Source organism: Anoplophora glabripennis, unplaced genomic scaffold (genome assembly GCF_000390285.2).
Source record: "Anoplophora glabripennis isolate ALB-LARVAE unplaced genomic scaffold, Agla_2.0 scaffold156, whole genome shotgun sequence".
In the NCBI taxonomy this organism is placed as follows: domain Eukaryota; kingdom Metazoa; phylum Arthropoda; class Insecta; order Coleoptera; family Cerambycidae; genus Anoplophora; species Anoplophora glabripennis.
In genome coordinates, this window is record NW_019416250.1 from 815,988 (window position 1) to 829,048 (window position 13,061).

The 13,061-nt window shown below is 30.1% G+C and overlaps 1 protein-coding gene across 2 annotated transcripts in view; it reads left to right on the top strand.

The window, feature by feature from the left end:
- Window positions 1-1,890: 1,890 nt before the first annotated feature.
- The window catches only part of LOC108905670 (apoptotic protease-activating factor 1), a 46,669-nt gene continuing 35,498 nt past the window's right edge, over window positions 1,891-13,061 (top strand). For both annotated transcript variants that reach the window (XM_018708642.2, XM_018708643.2), the window contains exons 1-2: window positions 1,891-2,144; window positions 2,198-2,398. In XM_018708642.2, coding sequence (XP_018564158.1) covers window positions 2,004-2,144; window positions 2,198-2,398 — 342 coding nt within the window. In that variant the 5' untranslated portion in view covers window positions 1,891-2,003. The remainder of the gene's footprint in view (window positions 2,145-2,197; window positions 2,399-13,061) is intronic.

The following is a 13,061-nucleotide window of genomic DNA, read 5'->3' on the forward strand; positions in this document are numbered from 1 at the left end:
ATTGATATGAAATTGAGGTCTCCTCTACAGATACTCTCCATGTCAAATTTGAAAAAAAAAAACGAGTTTTGTACATGTCCGAAAACATTTTCTCAATATCAACATCCTGCATCTAGGAAATGAAGCATTTTTTAACAAAACCTTGTTTGTACTATGCCTTTAATTTTTGTCGCTAAATCTAATGGTGGTATTATTTAGCAGCTTAGTAACTGAAATAGACTATATAACATGTAATAATAGAATTTTTCCTTTATTTTAATACCAAGAAATCCACCAAACACCGTGTAAGTATGTATATATAATGTTCCATTTAAAAATAGTATAAAAAATATTGATTTTGGAATACAATTTTGAACACCCTATACAGAACATTCTTGTTTATGCGGTATACATAAGGAATGCCTAATATTCATCAAGTTGTGAGTTTAAAACCCAATCGAAAATCTCACAAAATATTGATAAAAATTTATTATGATAATAATTAATAATAGTTCATGACGATAAAGATAATATGTTTCTACGTAATCGCAGAATTTTAATAAAAAAATTCCGGTAGTGATTTTTTATAAAATCGTTTCTAAAATAATGAATGCTGCAGGCCATAGATGATCAATTGAATCATCGTAACCTAGAAAGCTCCTACATATAAAAAAATCGTTCGAACCTTATATGCGTCCGGATATAAGAGAAACGCTAATAATTTTTGTTAATTTTACACAGACAATATAGCTGAGCGATAAGCTATATTGCCTGTGATTTTTATAAATACTACGTACTAAAAAAAAATGAGGGAGAGGGGTAGTGTTCTGAGTTCTTAGTGGGTCACATTCTCACACTGTGTATAATAAATAAATGAGTGTACTCCTCTCTGGTATAAATAATCTATATGTACCCATACAAAATTTTCCAGGGTCCAAATCCATCTGTGAGATCTGGGGGATATGAGAATTGCACAATATTTTGCATTTTCCCTATGAATAAAATAATATAGTTGTATAAAATAATTAATAACAATAAATTAGATAATGCTGGTTTGTGTTGATGTCAAACAAGCAACTTTTGGCCAAAAATCTTACTTTTGTTTCAATTGTGGATCTCAAACAAGAGACATTTAGAAAAAAGGAAATGGGCCACTGCATGATAGAGCTGATTAACATCTCTGCAACACTGTTGAAGATTGTCATCGTCACACAGAGTTACGCCCTAAATTTCTTTCACAAGTGTTTTTAAATTTTAAAAACACAGACACATATGTGAAGTAAGACAACTTATTACATCACAATTAATCAGTAGCAAAATACAGAAAAGAGTATTTATTGGTAATAATGTTCAATGTTAATAAATCATAAATAAAAATATTACACAAAATCATGGGCTAGGGGGGAAGCACGGGAATGCCCCCCTTGCCCCTCTTATATGGGCGCCCGCATGTATTTAGGTACGTATTTTTGTTTTGTCCTGGCTACTCCCTTGTAACCAATACCTATAACGCTTTACATAAATTAGAAATTGATATTTTTCAATACCGATTATGAAAAAATATCAGTCTGGTTATTTTTTTACATTCAGTAGGTACATCATTAAATTGAATTTCTGATAGAATATATATTTTCTATACGTATATCTATATTTAGAGCTTTATTAAAAAAAATAAAATTAAATTAAAAATTGTCTCCGTTTTAAATGTGCCTAAAAATATCCTTCGCAAAAAATTGTTTTACTTTTTTGCCTATTGCCCACAGGTCGAATTTTGTAAATACTTTATACTAAGGTTGGCACAACTGGAAGAAACTGACTCAGAAGATAATTTTGTTTATCGGTCTGTGTCTCTGTATACAACGGTTGGAAGTGGTGTTTTTTGTTTTATGTTGTGTTTTGTTTTCTCTTATGTAAAATTTTCTTTCATGAAAATAGTACTCGGGACATTCTTGTAAATAGTTATAATATGTAAAGTTTTTAGAAAAATGAACTATTAGTGTTTTTATGTGATAACCATTGTCCTGATGGAATCGGAGTCGACGATTTCTAAATTAAATAGTTATAAACAACTAGTTGATGAAAATGATTTAAACGATTTTCTTGACTATTTGATTTCTCAAAAAATTATTAAAGAAGCTGATTACTTTAGAATTTACAATTGCAATGTAAGTGATCATATTATTCTAGGTTATGTTTCCAAAATTCCCTTTTGTTTTAGAGCCCAGAAAATAAATTACATGAAATATATACAATCATAGATTCTAACGATACAAATACTTTGCAAAAAGTTTTCACTTACTTGGATATATTATATCCAAAGAATAAAAAACTTAGGGAAGATGAGGAAAATTTTCGAATTTCTTCTGTACGAGGAGGATTTCCAAAATTGCCCCCAAATTATGTTACAAGGAGATCACTTGTAAGTATTAATTTCATTGTAAGAATATCTACTACAATAGTTATAAAAGTTATCTATCCTTATTTATTCAATAACTATGAAAAATTAAGGATATAGTGTACCTATAAATACCTACTCTTTTAAGAGTATTTGCTTGAGTATTTGTTAGTGATGTAATTAGTGATGTAGCAGAAGTACATGAAATATGTTGGCTAATTGAGTTGAGAAGTTTTTGATTTTGAAAACTTGTTTTTTTTTTTGTACCCAATAATAAACAGAGTATTAAAATATGCAATGATAACAAAAATACCTAGAATAAAACGGTAATATTTGAAAAACGAACTTTAGAATTTCGTTTGTTCGTAATATTGAAATAAGGTATTAATGTTTGTAAGTATATTGAAATTATAGTTAGTATACATATTTTATCAGAAATAAAGTTAGCATTATCATAAATTGATTAAGTTACATTTTTTCTTAGAGTATTTTCATAACTTGATATGATTAATAACTAGAGCTGTCACACGCGGTTCGCTAGCCATTGACGCTGTCAGTCAGCCACGTGAGCTTCCTATCTGTTGGTGTAATCGTCGATTTCCCTATAATCGAACAATTTACGATTTTAATTGTCTTGATGCATAATTGTATGTATTTATGTTGAGCGTAGTTAGTGCTAAAAAACAGTAAACAATTCATACTCTTCTGACTAAAAAAAAAAAACAAATTTACTGGTAAGTAGCTATAAAATTATTAACATATAAAAACTATTCAGGTGGAAAATAAAATAAAACAGATATATTTTTTGGAATAGAAAAGAATTTTATGAAAGTAAGTAAAGGAAAATAATGAGCTAAAAATACCTATTTAAGCTGCTCCCTTCGGTGTTAAATATTTGTTGTTTTATTTTTTTATAAAATTAAAAAAAAGCAAGGAGTAATAAATTATGTACTCAGTTCAGCATCACAGCTTTATCAGTAGTAAATTTGTCCAACAAAGCCCCACTCAACATACCTATTTGTTATTTCAAGTGCATGTGGTCATAGGGAAAGTAAAATAACGAACAGTGCTTTCTTTAACTAAAAAACTATAAACAATAATGTAATTCAGTATATACATATTTGTATATGTATAAAAACGTTTAAAACAAACATTAGTAAATGTAAAGTAATAAGTATTAAGCAATGAAAAACACACACACACAAAAAAACTTGCAAAAACCAGAAGACTCAATTTATGTTTGATTTAATCTTCATAATGATTGCATGTAACCTACTATTTCATATAGTAAATAATAAAACATTTAATTTCTATTGGAATAAATGCAACCCCGAGTGGAAATTGCCATGTCGGTCCAGCTTGGAAGTAGAAGTTAATTATGCAAATATTACATCAATAGATGTCAAACAGTCGTTCTTTTCAGATTAAGATATTTTATGTGAATAAGTTTCGCTGAAACAAGGGTAGAAACGTACCTGATGATGTGATCTATAACGGATCCCATCCAGATTGTGGAATCGATAGCAATGATGAGTAATAGTTATTTATGATACTAGTGTGTTACGGTATATAAGTCACGCTGGGAAATGTTTAATTTTTCCAAGTGACATATGATGTAACACCATATAAAATTTTTTCCAACACTCATAGAATTTTATTTTAATAATAAATAAAAGTAACTAAAAATTTCAAGGTGCCAATGTCAGAAAAAGTAATTTAACTAAATGAATGCATTTTTAAATACAGGGTGTCCCACCACGAACTCCATCGATGGATATCTGGAAAACCGCTCAAAGGATTTTTTTGAAATTATGTTGGTGTGATACAGACCGTGGGGCCTACCAAGCTAAAATATTTTCAAGGTCATCGTACTTCCGGTTATACCTGAAGTGAATGGAACCCCCTGTAAATTTTTAAGTTGAAAACATATAACACACTCCATACTTAGGATTGACCGTTTCCGAGATATTTTGATTTGAAGCAAAAATTGACAGATGCAGACTATCAGCAAAATTTAGTTTTCCCGAAAACATAGGTTTATTTTTTTGTGCAAATTGGACATGTTGTAGAGGAAGTACTACCCGTATAACCAGGCTGTATATAACCTCTATCGGTTCTATATTAAAATCTTTACTCGATAAAGATAGCCTGTATTCTTTGGGTACAGCGACGATACGGGTTTAAGTATATTCTAGATTTAGACAGAATAACGTTGGTATTTATCGATTCGCTATCGCCACTGCGTATTTTGGATTTAGATCAGATAAAGTTCAATTTATCGATTCTCTATCGCAACAATACAGGCCAATTATCGAATATGCTATATAGGCTATATATCAAAGCGACATTATATAGTCAGTTTTCCTTAATGTAACCTACACTAGATATTTACACTAGCAAGTAAAGTGCGTAGCCTATTATTTACGCAATCGTCACTCAACCTTTACTGTATTTAATTATTAGATACATTTGCAATACAAAATAATTTACAAAATAATGTTATTTATGTTTTTTAGCGGTTTTAAGACATACTTTATTTTTATTATAATTTTACTGTACTAATTTAATATTGAAAAACTCTAGATATACCTTACCTTATGTTGAATGTAACGGACGGGTGCTGGTGGGACTCGAACCTTGGACGCAGATTTAGCGTAGACAGTAGTTTCAGTGCAGTTGGTGGATTAATGCTTTCGGCTATAGGACCTGTGTTGTGAAACGTGCTTTGTATGTTTTCGTTAGGTATACTGACATTAAAATTGAATGAAATGCCGAAAATTAAAACCAATAATTGTCGCCGTTGGGCGGAAATGCGAACTGAAACGTCTAGAGGATATCAAACACGACGATTAGTAACACTTAAAAATAATATTACAATAGAAGGTTAGATCTTTTTCACTCAATACGAGATATAGTGTGAACTACTTAGTACTCAATAAATTTGTTTTACAGAATCATGTGTTCAAGATACACAAGAAACAAATGTGATTAATACCTATTATTCTACAGATTATGAAATTTATGAAGAAAATACAAGTAACGAAGATGTACATAACACAGAAGTACATACATCAGGTTTGTTTGATGATAATGTCGAAGAAGAATTTAATACGCAGGTATTAATCCAAAAATCATTTTCCGATAAATTACGGGAATGGGCAGTAAACGGGAATATTGAATTAACCCAAGTTTCTAAATCATTACGAATCTTGGTCTATGATGGGAATCATATTGAACTACCATTGGATGCAAGAACATTATTGAAAACACCTAGAGTTACAAACGTTCGTTGTATGGATAATGGATATTATGTTCACTTGGGTATTAAAGACTATCTCAATACGTGCTTTGAGCGCTTTGGAACCGATATATTAAATTTAAAATTAACACATTTGCAGCTATCATTCAACATGGATGGAACGCCCATTAGCACAAGTGGTGGGGCAAGCTTTTGGCCAATATTAGGCATTCTCTCCAACTTGTTTGGTAGCCACCCTGATGTCTTTATGGTTGGAATATTTAATGGACCTCAAAAACCCGAATCGTACAATAACTATTTATTAGAATTTGTCGAGGAGATGAAAGATTTAATGGAAAATGGATTTTTGTGGAATGGAATCATTTATCCAGTAAAATTAAAGGCCATTGTATGTGATGCCCCAGCCATGGCTTTTGTAAAAGGTATCAAATGTCATGGCGGTTATTACTGTTGTTCAAAATGTTATATAAAAGGTGAACCTGTGTTATCATCTTCGGGGAACAAATCTAAAATAGTTTATCCAAATCTTCGTTCTGAACAGAGAACTGAAGAAGCTTTTAGAAGTAGAAAGATAATATTTTCTGGTGAAGATGATATTGGACATCACATGAATAAGGAACGAAGCGTCTTGGAACAACTAACTATTGATATGATAAAGACATTTCCTGTCGATAAAATGCATTTAGTTGATGAAGGTGTTGTAAAGAAGATAGTAAATATATGGTTAGGAAAACCAGGTTCACAGAAATTACAAGCTTCTAAAGTTACTATTATTAACCAACACCTTGAAAATTGTTATTCGTATACTCCTATTGACTTTCAACGAAAACCAAGAACTCTGAAATATGCACATTTTCTTAAGGCGTCAGAATGTAGGGTTTTTTTGCTTTATACGGGACCAATAGTGCTAAAAAACGTGTTGCACAAGGAACCGTATGAACATTTTATGTCTTTAAGCTTAGCAATTCGAATATTGACATCCCCCTTATATTATGACAAATGTAATGAATATGCCCATTCTCTTTTAGTATATTTTGTGAAAAATTTTATCAAGCTTTTTGGTAAACAAAATGTCACCTACAATGTTCACGGACTTCTGCATTTAGCAGAAGATGCAAAATTCCTCGGCCCTTTAGATGAAAATAGTTGCTACTTATATGAAGCATTTATAAAAGTAATAAAAAAGAAACTGCACAGTTTCAATCGTCCACTACAGCAGTGCAGCAATAGAATGAATGAACTCAAAAAAATACATCAAAATAATTCTGGATTTGGTAATAGAATAACAGACTTGCAAACAACACGCCATTTCATACCAGCATTGACACATTCTGTGGGCGGAAACAAATTTACAGCTGCTTCATTTTACAATTTTAAAATACTAACAAATCGAAAAAGTGATGATTGTGTAATGTTGAGCAGCAAAACAATTAGGTATTCGGATAAAATACTTTGGAAAACAAGAGAATATTATTAGTGTAGAAGGACAAATATTTATAAAATCAGGTGTGTTATCTAAGACAAACATAGAAATTTATGAAAAATTTAATTTCTTTATCGGAAATTTTGAAGATAGAATTTGTAAAATTTCATTAACAGAAGACCCTATCATTTGCAAAATGTGCTGCCTTCCCAATAAAGATGCATACGATTTTTTTGTTGTACCTATAAATCATACTCTGCTATGTTGTGAATGAGTTTTTATTTAAAATGAAAGTCGATCTCGTAACAAAACATGTAAATAAAATATTAATATAATCCTTAATAAAATAAATATATGTATATCCAGTAGGTATTAACTTATTTTATTTTCTTCGTCAATGCTCGAATGCAATCGGTTACATGCTGCAAGTGATACATGTATTCACTAATAGCTTCCACCTGAGTTCTACCGGTATTGCTTTGCATTACTTCTGTGAATTACATTATAAAGTGTTAATAATTTGTAACTCAAGTTTGACAATTTTTACTCACCTATTATTAATTTAGTTTGAAGTAAATTTTTAGTTGGAAATTTTCCTTCCCGCCCAGAGTAGTTAAAAGTTAAACGACATCGCTCGGATTTGAACTACATACACTGAGATCTACAATATGAATTCTTATTAAATGCCACGGTTTGTTACAATAATACGTACCTAATACTGTTTCATTTCTATACGAGGGATAACTGTCATACTGCCAGTATCAATAGTGGATTGAGAATTATTTAAACCACTATCAATAATAATACTAGGATACTTTATTAAATCTGTATCCGAAAAATGAACAGGATATATATTAGTGCGTTATCTCGTCTATAAAATAATGATGCTCTCTAGGTATGGATCAAGTAAAGGTTCAATACTTAAATTCGTATATATGGCATATAGATTTAATAAAGTATTAATACATTTTCCGGAACAGGAGATATTTCATCAAATATCAAATATTTTTTGTAGTTAACAATATTGTCGTATTAAGTACTTACCTGCCCTTCAATAACCCAACATGTAGGTAATACACAAGTTTCCCCAGTTCCAGTAAACTGATAAACAGCATAAGTGGTCATTTTTCATTTATTTTGGACTTTTTTTATTATATCCACTCAATAGCTTCAGTTTTGCGTAAGAGCGTGGATCGAACTCTACCTAATCTACAGTGGATCGTTGAACATATAACCTGACGTTTACAATAACGTGTTCTTATCCCATCTCGTTATATTTAATGTAGAATATCCCTAGCATTCGTATAGATGTTGTATAGATTTAGTAAAGTATTAATATATATTCTAAAACAGGAAATGATTTTATTTGAGAACTTTACAGGATCTATATTGATGAGTTAATGATAATGTAACTATACTTGATGTATTCTATAAAAATGTAAAAATAATTAATATATATTTTATACAGGGAAAGTATTTAAAGGTAATGCTTTATAATCGCTATGCAGATTAAGTAGAGAATATGCCTGTAAAGGAAATATTTATTTATGCTGTAAATATGCTATATAGTAGAAATATTTATCGACAAATCTATATAGAATAGTGTCAGATCTATATAGTTCACGAAAACCTGTACCGCTTGGTTATACGGGTAATTTATCGAATTTAACATGAAAATGTTACAGTTTTTATACAGGGTGGTCAAAAAAAAATTTATCGAATATGAAGTTCAGAAAATGTGGAAAACTCAAAATTTTTAAATGGTACCCCTAATTTTTTTTAACGTATTCACATTTTGCACTAAAATTAAGTGTAACTTTGTTATAGTTTCCCTATACCTAAACCCAGTGGTTTTCATTTTATTTACGAATAAACATTTCCCTTTTCTTAATATGATGTTTCCATTTGTTTCACACATTTTAGGTTGGCCGTGACAGGGGAGTAACAATCAACATAACAACTGTCACGGGTTTTTAGCTGTCAAATTTATTTAGTTCCTTGTGGGTTGCTGCTCTAATAGAATCCGGTGATATATGCTATTTTATTTGGGACACTAAAAAATAATGTGTATAGTACTCCAGTAACAATAAAGGAAAATTGGGTGCATAGAGTAAGGCAAGCATTTGAGCATCTATCACCGGAATCTATTAAAGAAGCGACCCACAAGGAACTAATTCAAAGGTGTGAAAAATGTTTGAAAGTTGAGAAGTTGAAGAAAGACATTTTGAACATTTATTAAAATAAATTTGACAATTAAAAACCTGTGACAGTTGTCATGTTGATTGTTACTTACATATCATGGCTAACCTAAAATGTACGAAACAAATGGAAACATCATTTTAAGAAATGTTTATTCGTAAATAAAATGAAAACCACTGGATTTAGGTATAGGGAAACATTAACAAAGTTACACTTAATTTTAGTGCAGAATGCAAATACGTTAAAAAAATTAGGGGTTTCCATTTAAAAATTTCGATTTTTCCACATTTTCTGAACTTCATATTCGATAAAAAAAAATTTACCACCATGTATATATTTTCATGTCATATTCGATAAATTAGGTCTTCCTCTACAAAATGTCCAATTTGCACAAAAAAATTAACCAATGTTTCCGGGAAAACTAAATTTTGTTGACAGCCGGTATAACCGGAAGTACGATGATCTTGAAAATATTTTAGCTTGGTAGGCCCCACGGTCTGTATCACACCATCATAATTTCATTAAAATCCTTCGAGCGGTTTCCCAGATATCTATCGATGGAGTTCGTGGTGGGACACCCTGTATTACAAAGGATGCGAGTGTCAACCTAAATTGTGTCTGTAACCAATATTTCATAACTCACTAGTGACTTATGACTTATAACTCAATAGTGAGTTATAGGCCACATTATTCTTTTAAAACCAAAGAAATTATAGGATCATTCATTATATGTATACAAGTGTTGGATAAAACAATTACGTGTTTCACAATGATACAATGACATATCATTTTTTTATTTTATGTTGATGATCCCCATGCCTTTGGTGCACTGCCAATTATCTCTATTGATAACTGATTTTATCCACAATCACTTTATAATCGGACTTTTATCCACACTAGTGGAATAAAGTAACTTTATTTCAGTAGTAAAATAATTATGAAGAAATAAACATATAATAAATCAAATTTAATTTATTTACCTATTAACATTAACATTTACATTTATAGTAATAGATATTTCGTTTTTTGTTTTATCACATTTAACTTAATTTCCATAAATAACAACCCTTGTAGCATTGTTGTCATCATTTTCGGAACGCATAACATCTGCCGAAGTTTGTGAAGAATTTGCACAAGTTACAGATGTCACTTCTTGTAAGGAACAACTATATTTTCCTCTGATTTTCTTTGCAATGTCAAGTTTGTTAGATATAGACTCATCAACATAACTTTCTGCTACAGAGGAGCTCATCCATCCACCTTGCCGTTTGATGGTTGTAAGATCAGCACCTTTATTGACCAATAAAGTTGTTGAAGTGCGCTTCATACAATGGTCAGTATATGCTTCTGGATTTGCAATATTCAGGAATGAAGCAACTATTAAGGGTACCTTCGTGAATGTGTTGATTCCAACAGGCTGAGAAGTACATTTTTGATTGATGTACCTATCTTAAAAAGAATCTGTCTTGTGTTAGGTGAATTGGGCACGAAGAAATATATTTCCTGTATATTTCAACAGCATTCACGCAAAATCCTTCTTCTATAATTGTAAATTTTCTTGAAATGCCTGTTTTGGTGTCAGGTATTGAAACAATTTGTCAATTCGCAGCATCGACAGGCACCAGAAACTTCCATTATTAGTGCAACCTAAAACAATTCAAAGTTCACTATATACCTAACATGTAAAAGGTAAAGAAATATTACCTTAATCATTAAATATTCTTTATCGGAAGCCTCAGTTAAAAATTCTTCAATATGTGCTCTTTCCAATACTTTTTTTGCTTTGTATCCTTTCGATTCACTCTTCAAATAAGCAGTAAGCTTGTTACATTTTCCAATATCTATATTTTTGTAAACCTTTAGTAGGTATAACAAAACCTACCATATTTCATTTAGTAGTAAGCAATATCAAGTCGTGTGATTATTTTTTTTATTAAATTCCAATAATTCTGACTACAAATATGATTGCGATGTGGTTATGGATAAAACGTTGTATTGCATTCCTGTTTTAGTTGCCTTTTATCCACTTAAGAATATTTAGTAAACGCTCAAACTACGTTCTCGCATTTAAACATTATTGTGTGGATAAAATGCTACTTAAAACACTTATACAATAAATATTATTTCTAATGAAATACCACAAACAAAAAGTAGTAATGACTTGTGATTTTGAATTAATTAAACTGGCTGGTGAATGAATCTTTTTTGAAGGAAATGTGAATTAATTCTAATCCATGTGGAATTGCATAACAAAATTTGACATTTTAAATATATACAAAAACAGTTCATTAAACTATAAGAATAAAGTAAGTAAATTTTAATAAAAAATTTATCGAATGTGGTTCACATACTAAAATATGCATATAATTTTGGCTTTAGCAGAAGTAAAAATAGTTTTATTATATTATTGTTTATCATAAAAAGAAAACTGTCCTTCAATTAAGTAGATAGCACATGATCAATTGTTAATATTGCTAATTAATATATTTCATTTTATATGTCTACAGGATTGGATAACATGGGTAAATATTTATTTTTAATTTGTATATAGCTAAGCTTTTAGACAATATTATCATTTCCTACATGTATAATATATATAGAGTGTCACAAGAAATTATACAAAAAATCTATTAACAAATACGCCCAAAAGAAATTGATTTAAAATATTTTCAAATTTGTAACTTCACCGCTAGGGGCGCAATTGCTATAGTATTACAGAGAAGTGTCGGTATTTTGAAATTTCGCCTATATAACCTAAGTTGAAAATACACTTTTTAGATACACTGTTAAACCCTTCACAAGTTTTGTTTGAACTTTTTTTTTGTTATTACCATAGCAACGCCAGTATGAAGGACACCATCTTGAAATTTGTAAAGTTTTATAACTTCTAAACGCCTTAATCGATTTTCAGAAACGACTACTCATTTTAAAAAACTATTAATAACATTTATATTTATGATATGGTAATAAAGATATTATTTTCCTGCACAACGGCAGACGACGCTAATGAGAAAAGTTTTGTAATTGTTTCCGTTTACTAAAAAAATTAAATGCAACGATATAGTTTTTTTTTCATGGCTTGATAGACCATTCATTATAGAAAACAAATACACAAATCGGAGGTCGATATCTTTTTTCGTTTTCAAGTTATTGCTAAAATAGTGAAGTTGTGCTAGAACATTATTCTTTTTTCAGTTCTATAAATAACATTAACATAGTCCAAGCCAAAATAGGGTATTTTCACATTTTTTTTTTTAATTGAAAAATAGAAAGTACTTAAGCCATATATAACTAATGAAAACTTTTTTTGTTTAAAAAAATCGCTATAATAGTTTTAAAACAAATATAAATTTAAGTAAAATATTTGGCGCGAAAAATGTCTAATCGAGTACGACTGGTTGCCTAGACTATTGTGACGTAGGAACTCATATCAACAAAGCCAAGTACAACTACCAGTTGAGGTTATTTTATTTACTCCTGTTTTTATTGAGATTTTGCCAAGTTTATTTACTTTTTTTAAATAATAATTATATAATACAAAAAAAATAATAATACATGTACGAATCACAAAATAAGTGGTGTTTTGTACCCGGATGTAAAAATACTTCAATAAGTGCCCCTAATAAAACATTTATAAGTGTACCGCAGAATTCTTCACGCAAAGTTAAATGGTTTAAAGCAGCCAGGCGAGATGTTCCTAAATCAAAATCAACATTTTTTTGTTGCGAGGATCATTTTAACGTAAGTAAATATCAATTATGTACCTTAAGGACAATGTTCTAAATTTTGAGGTTAATTTGTATTAA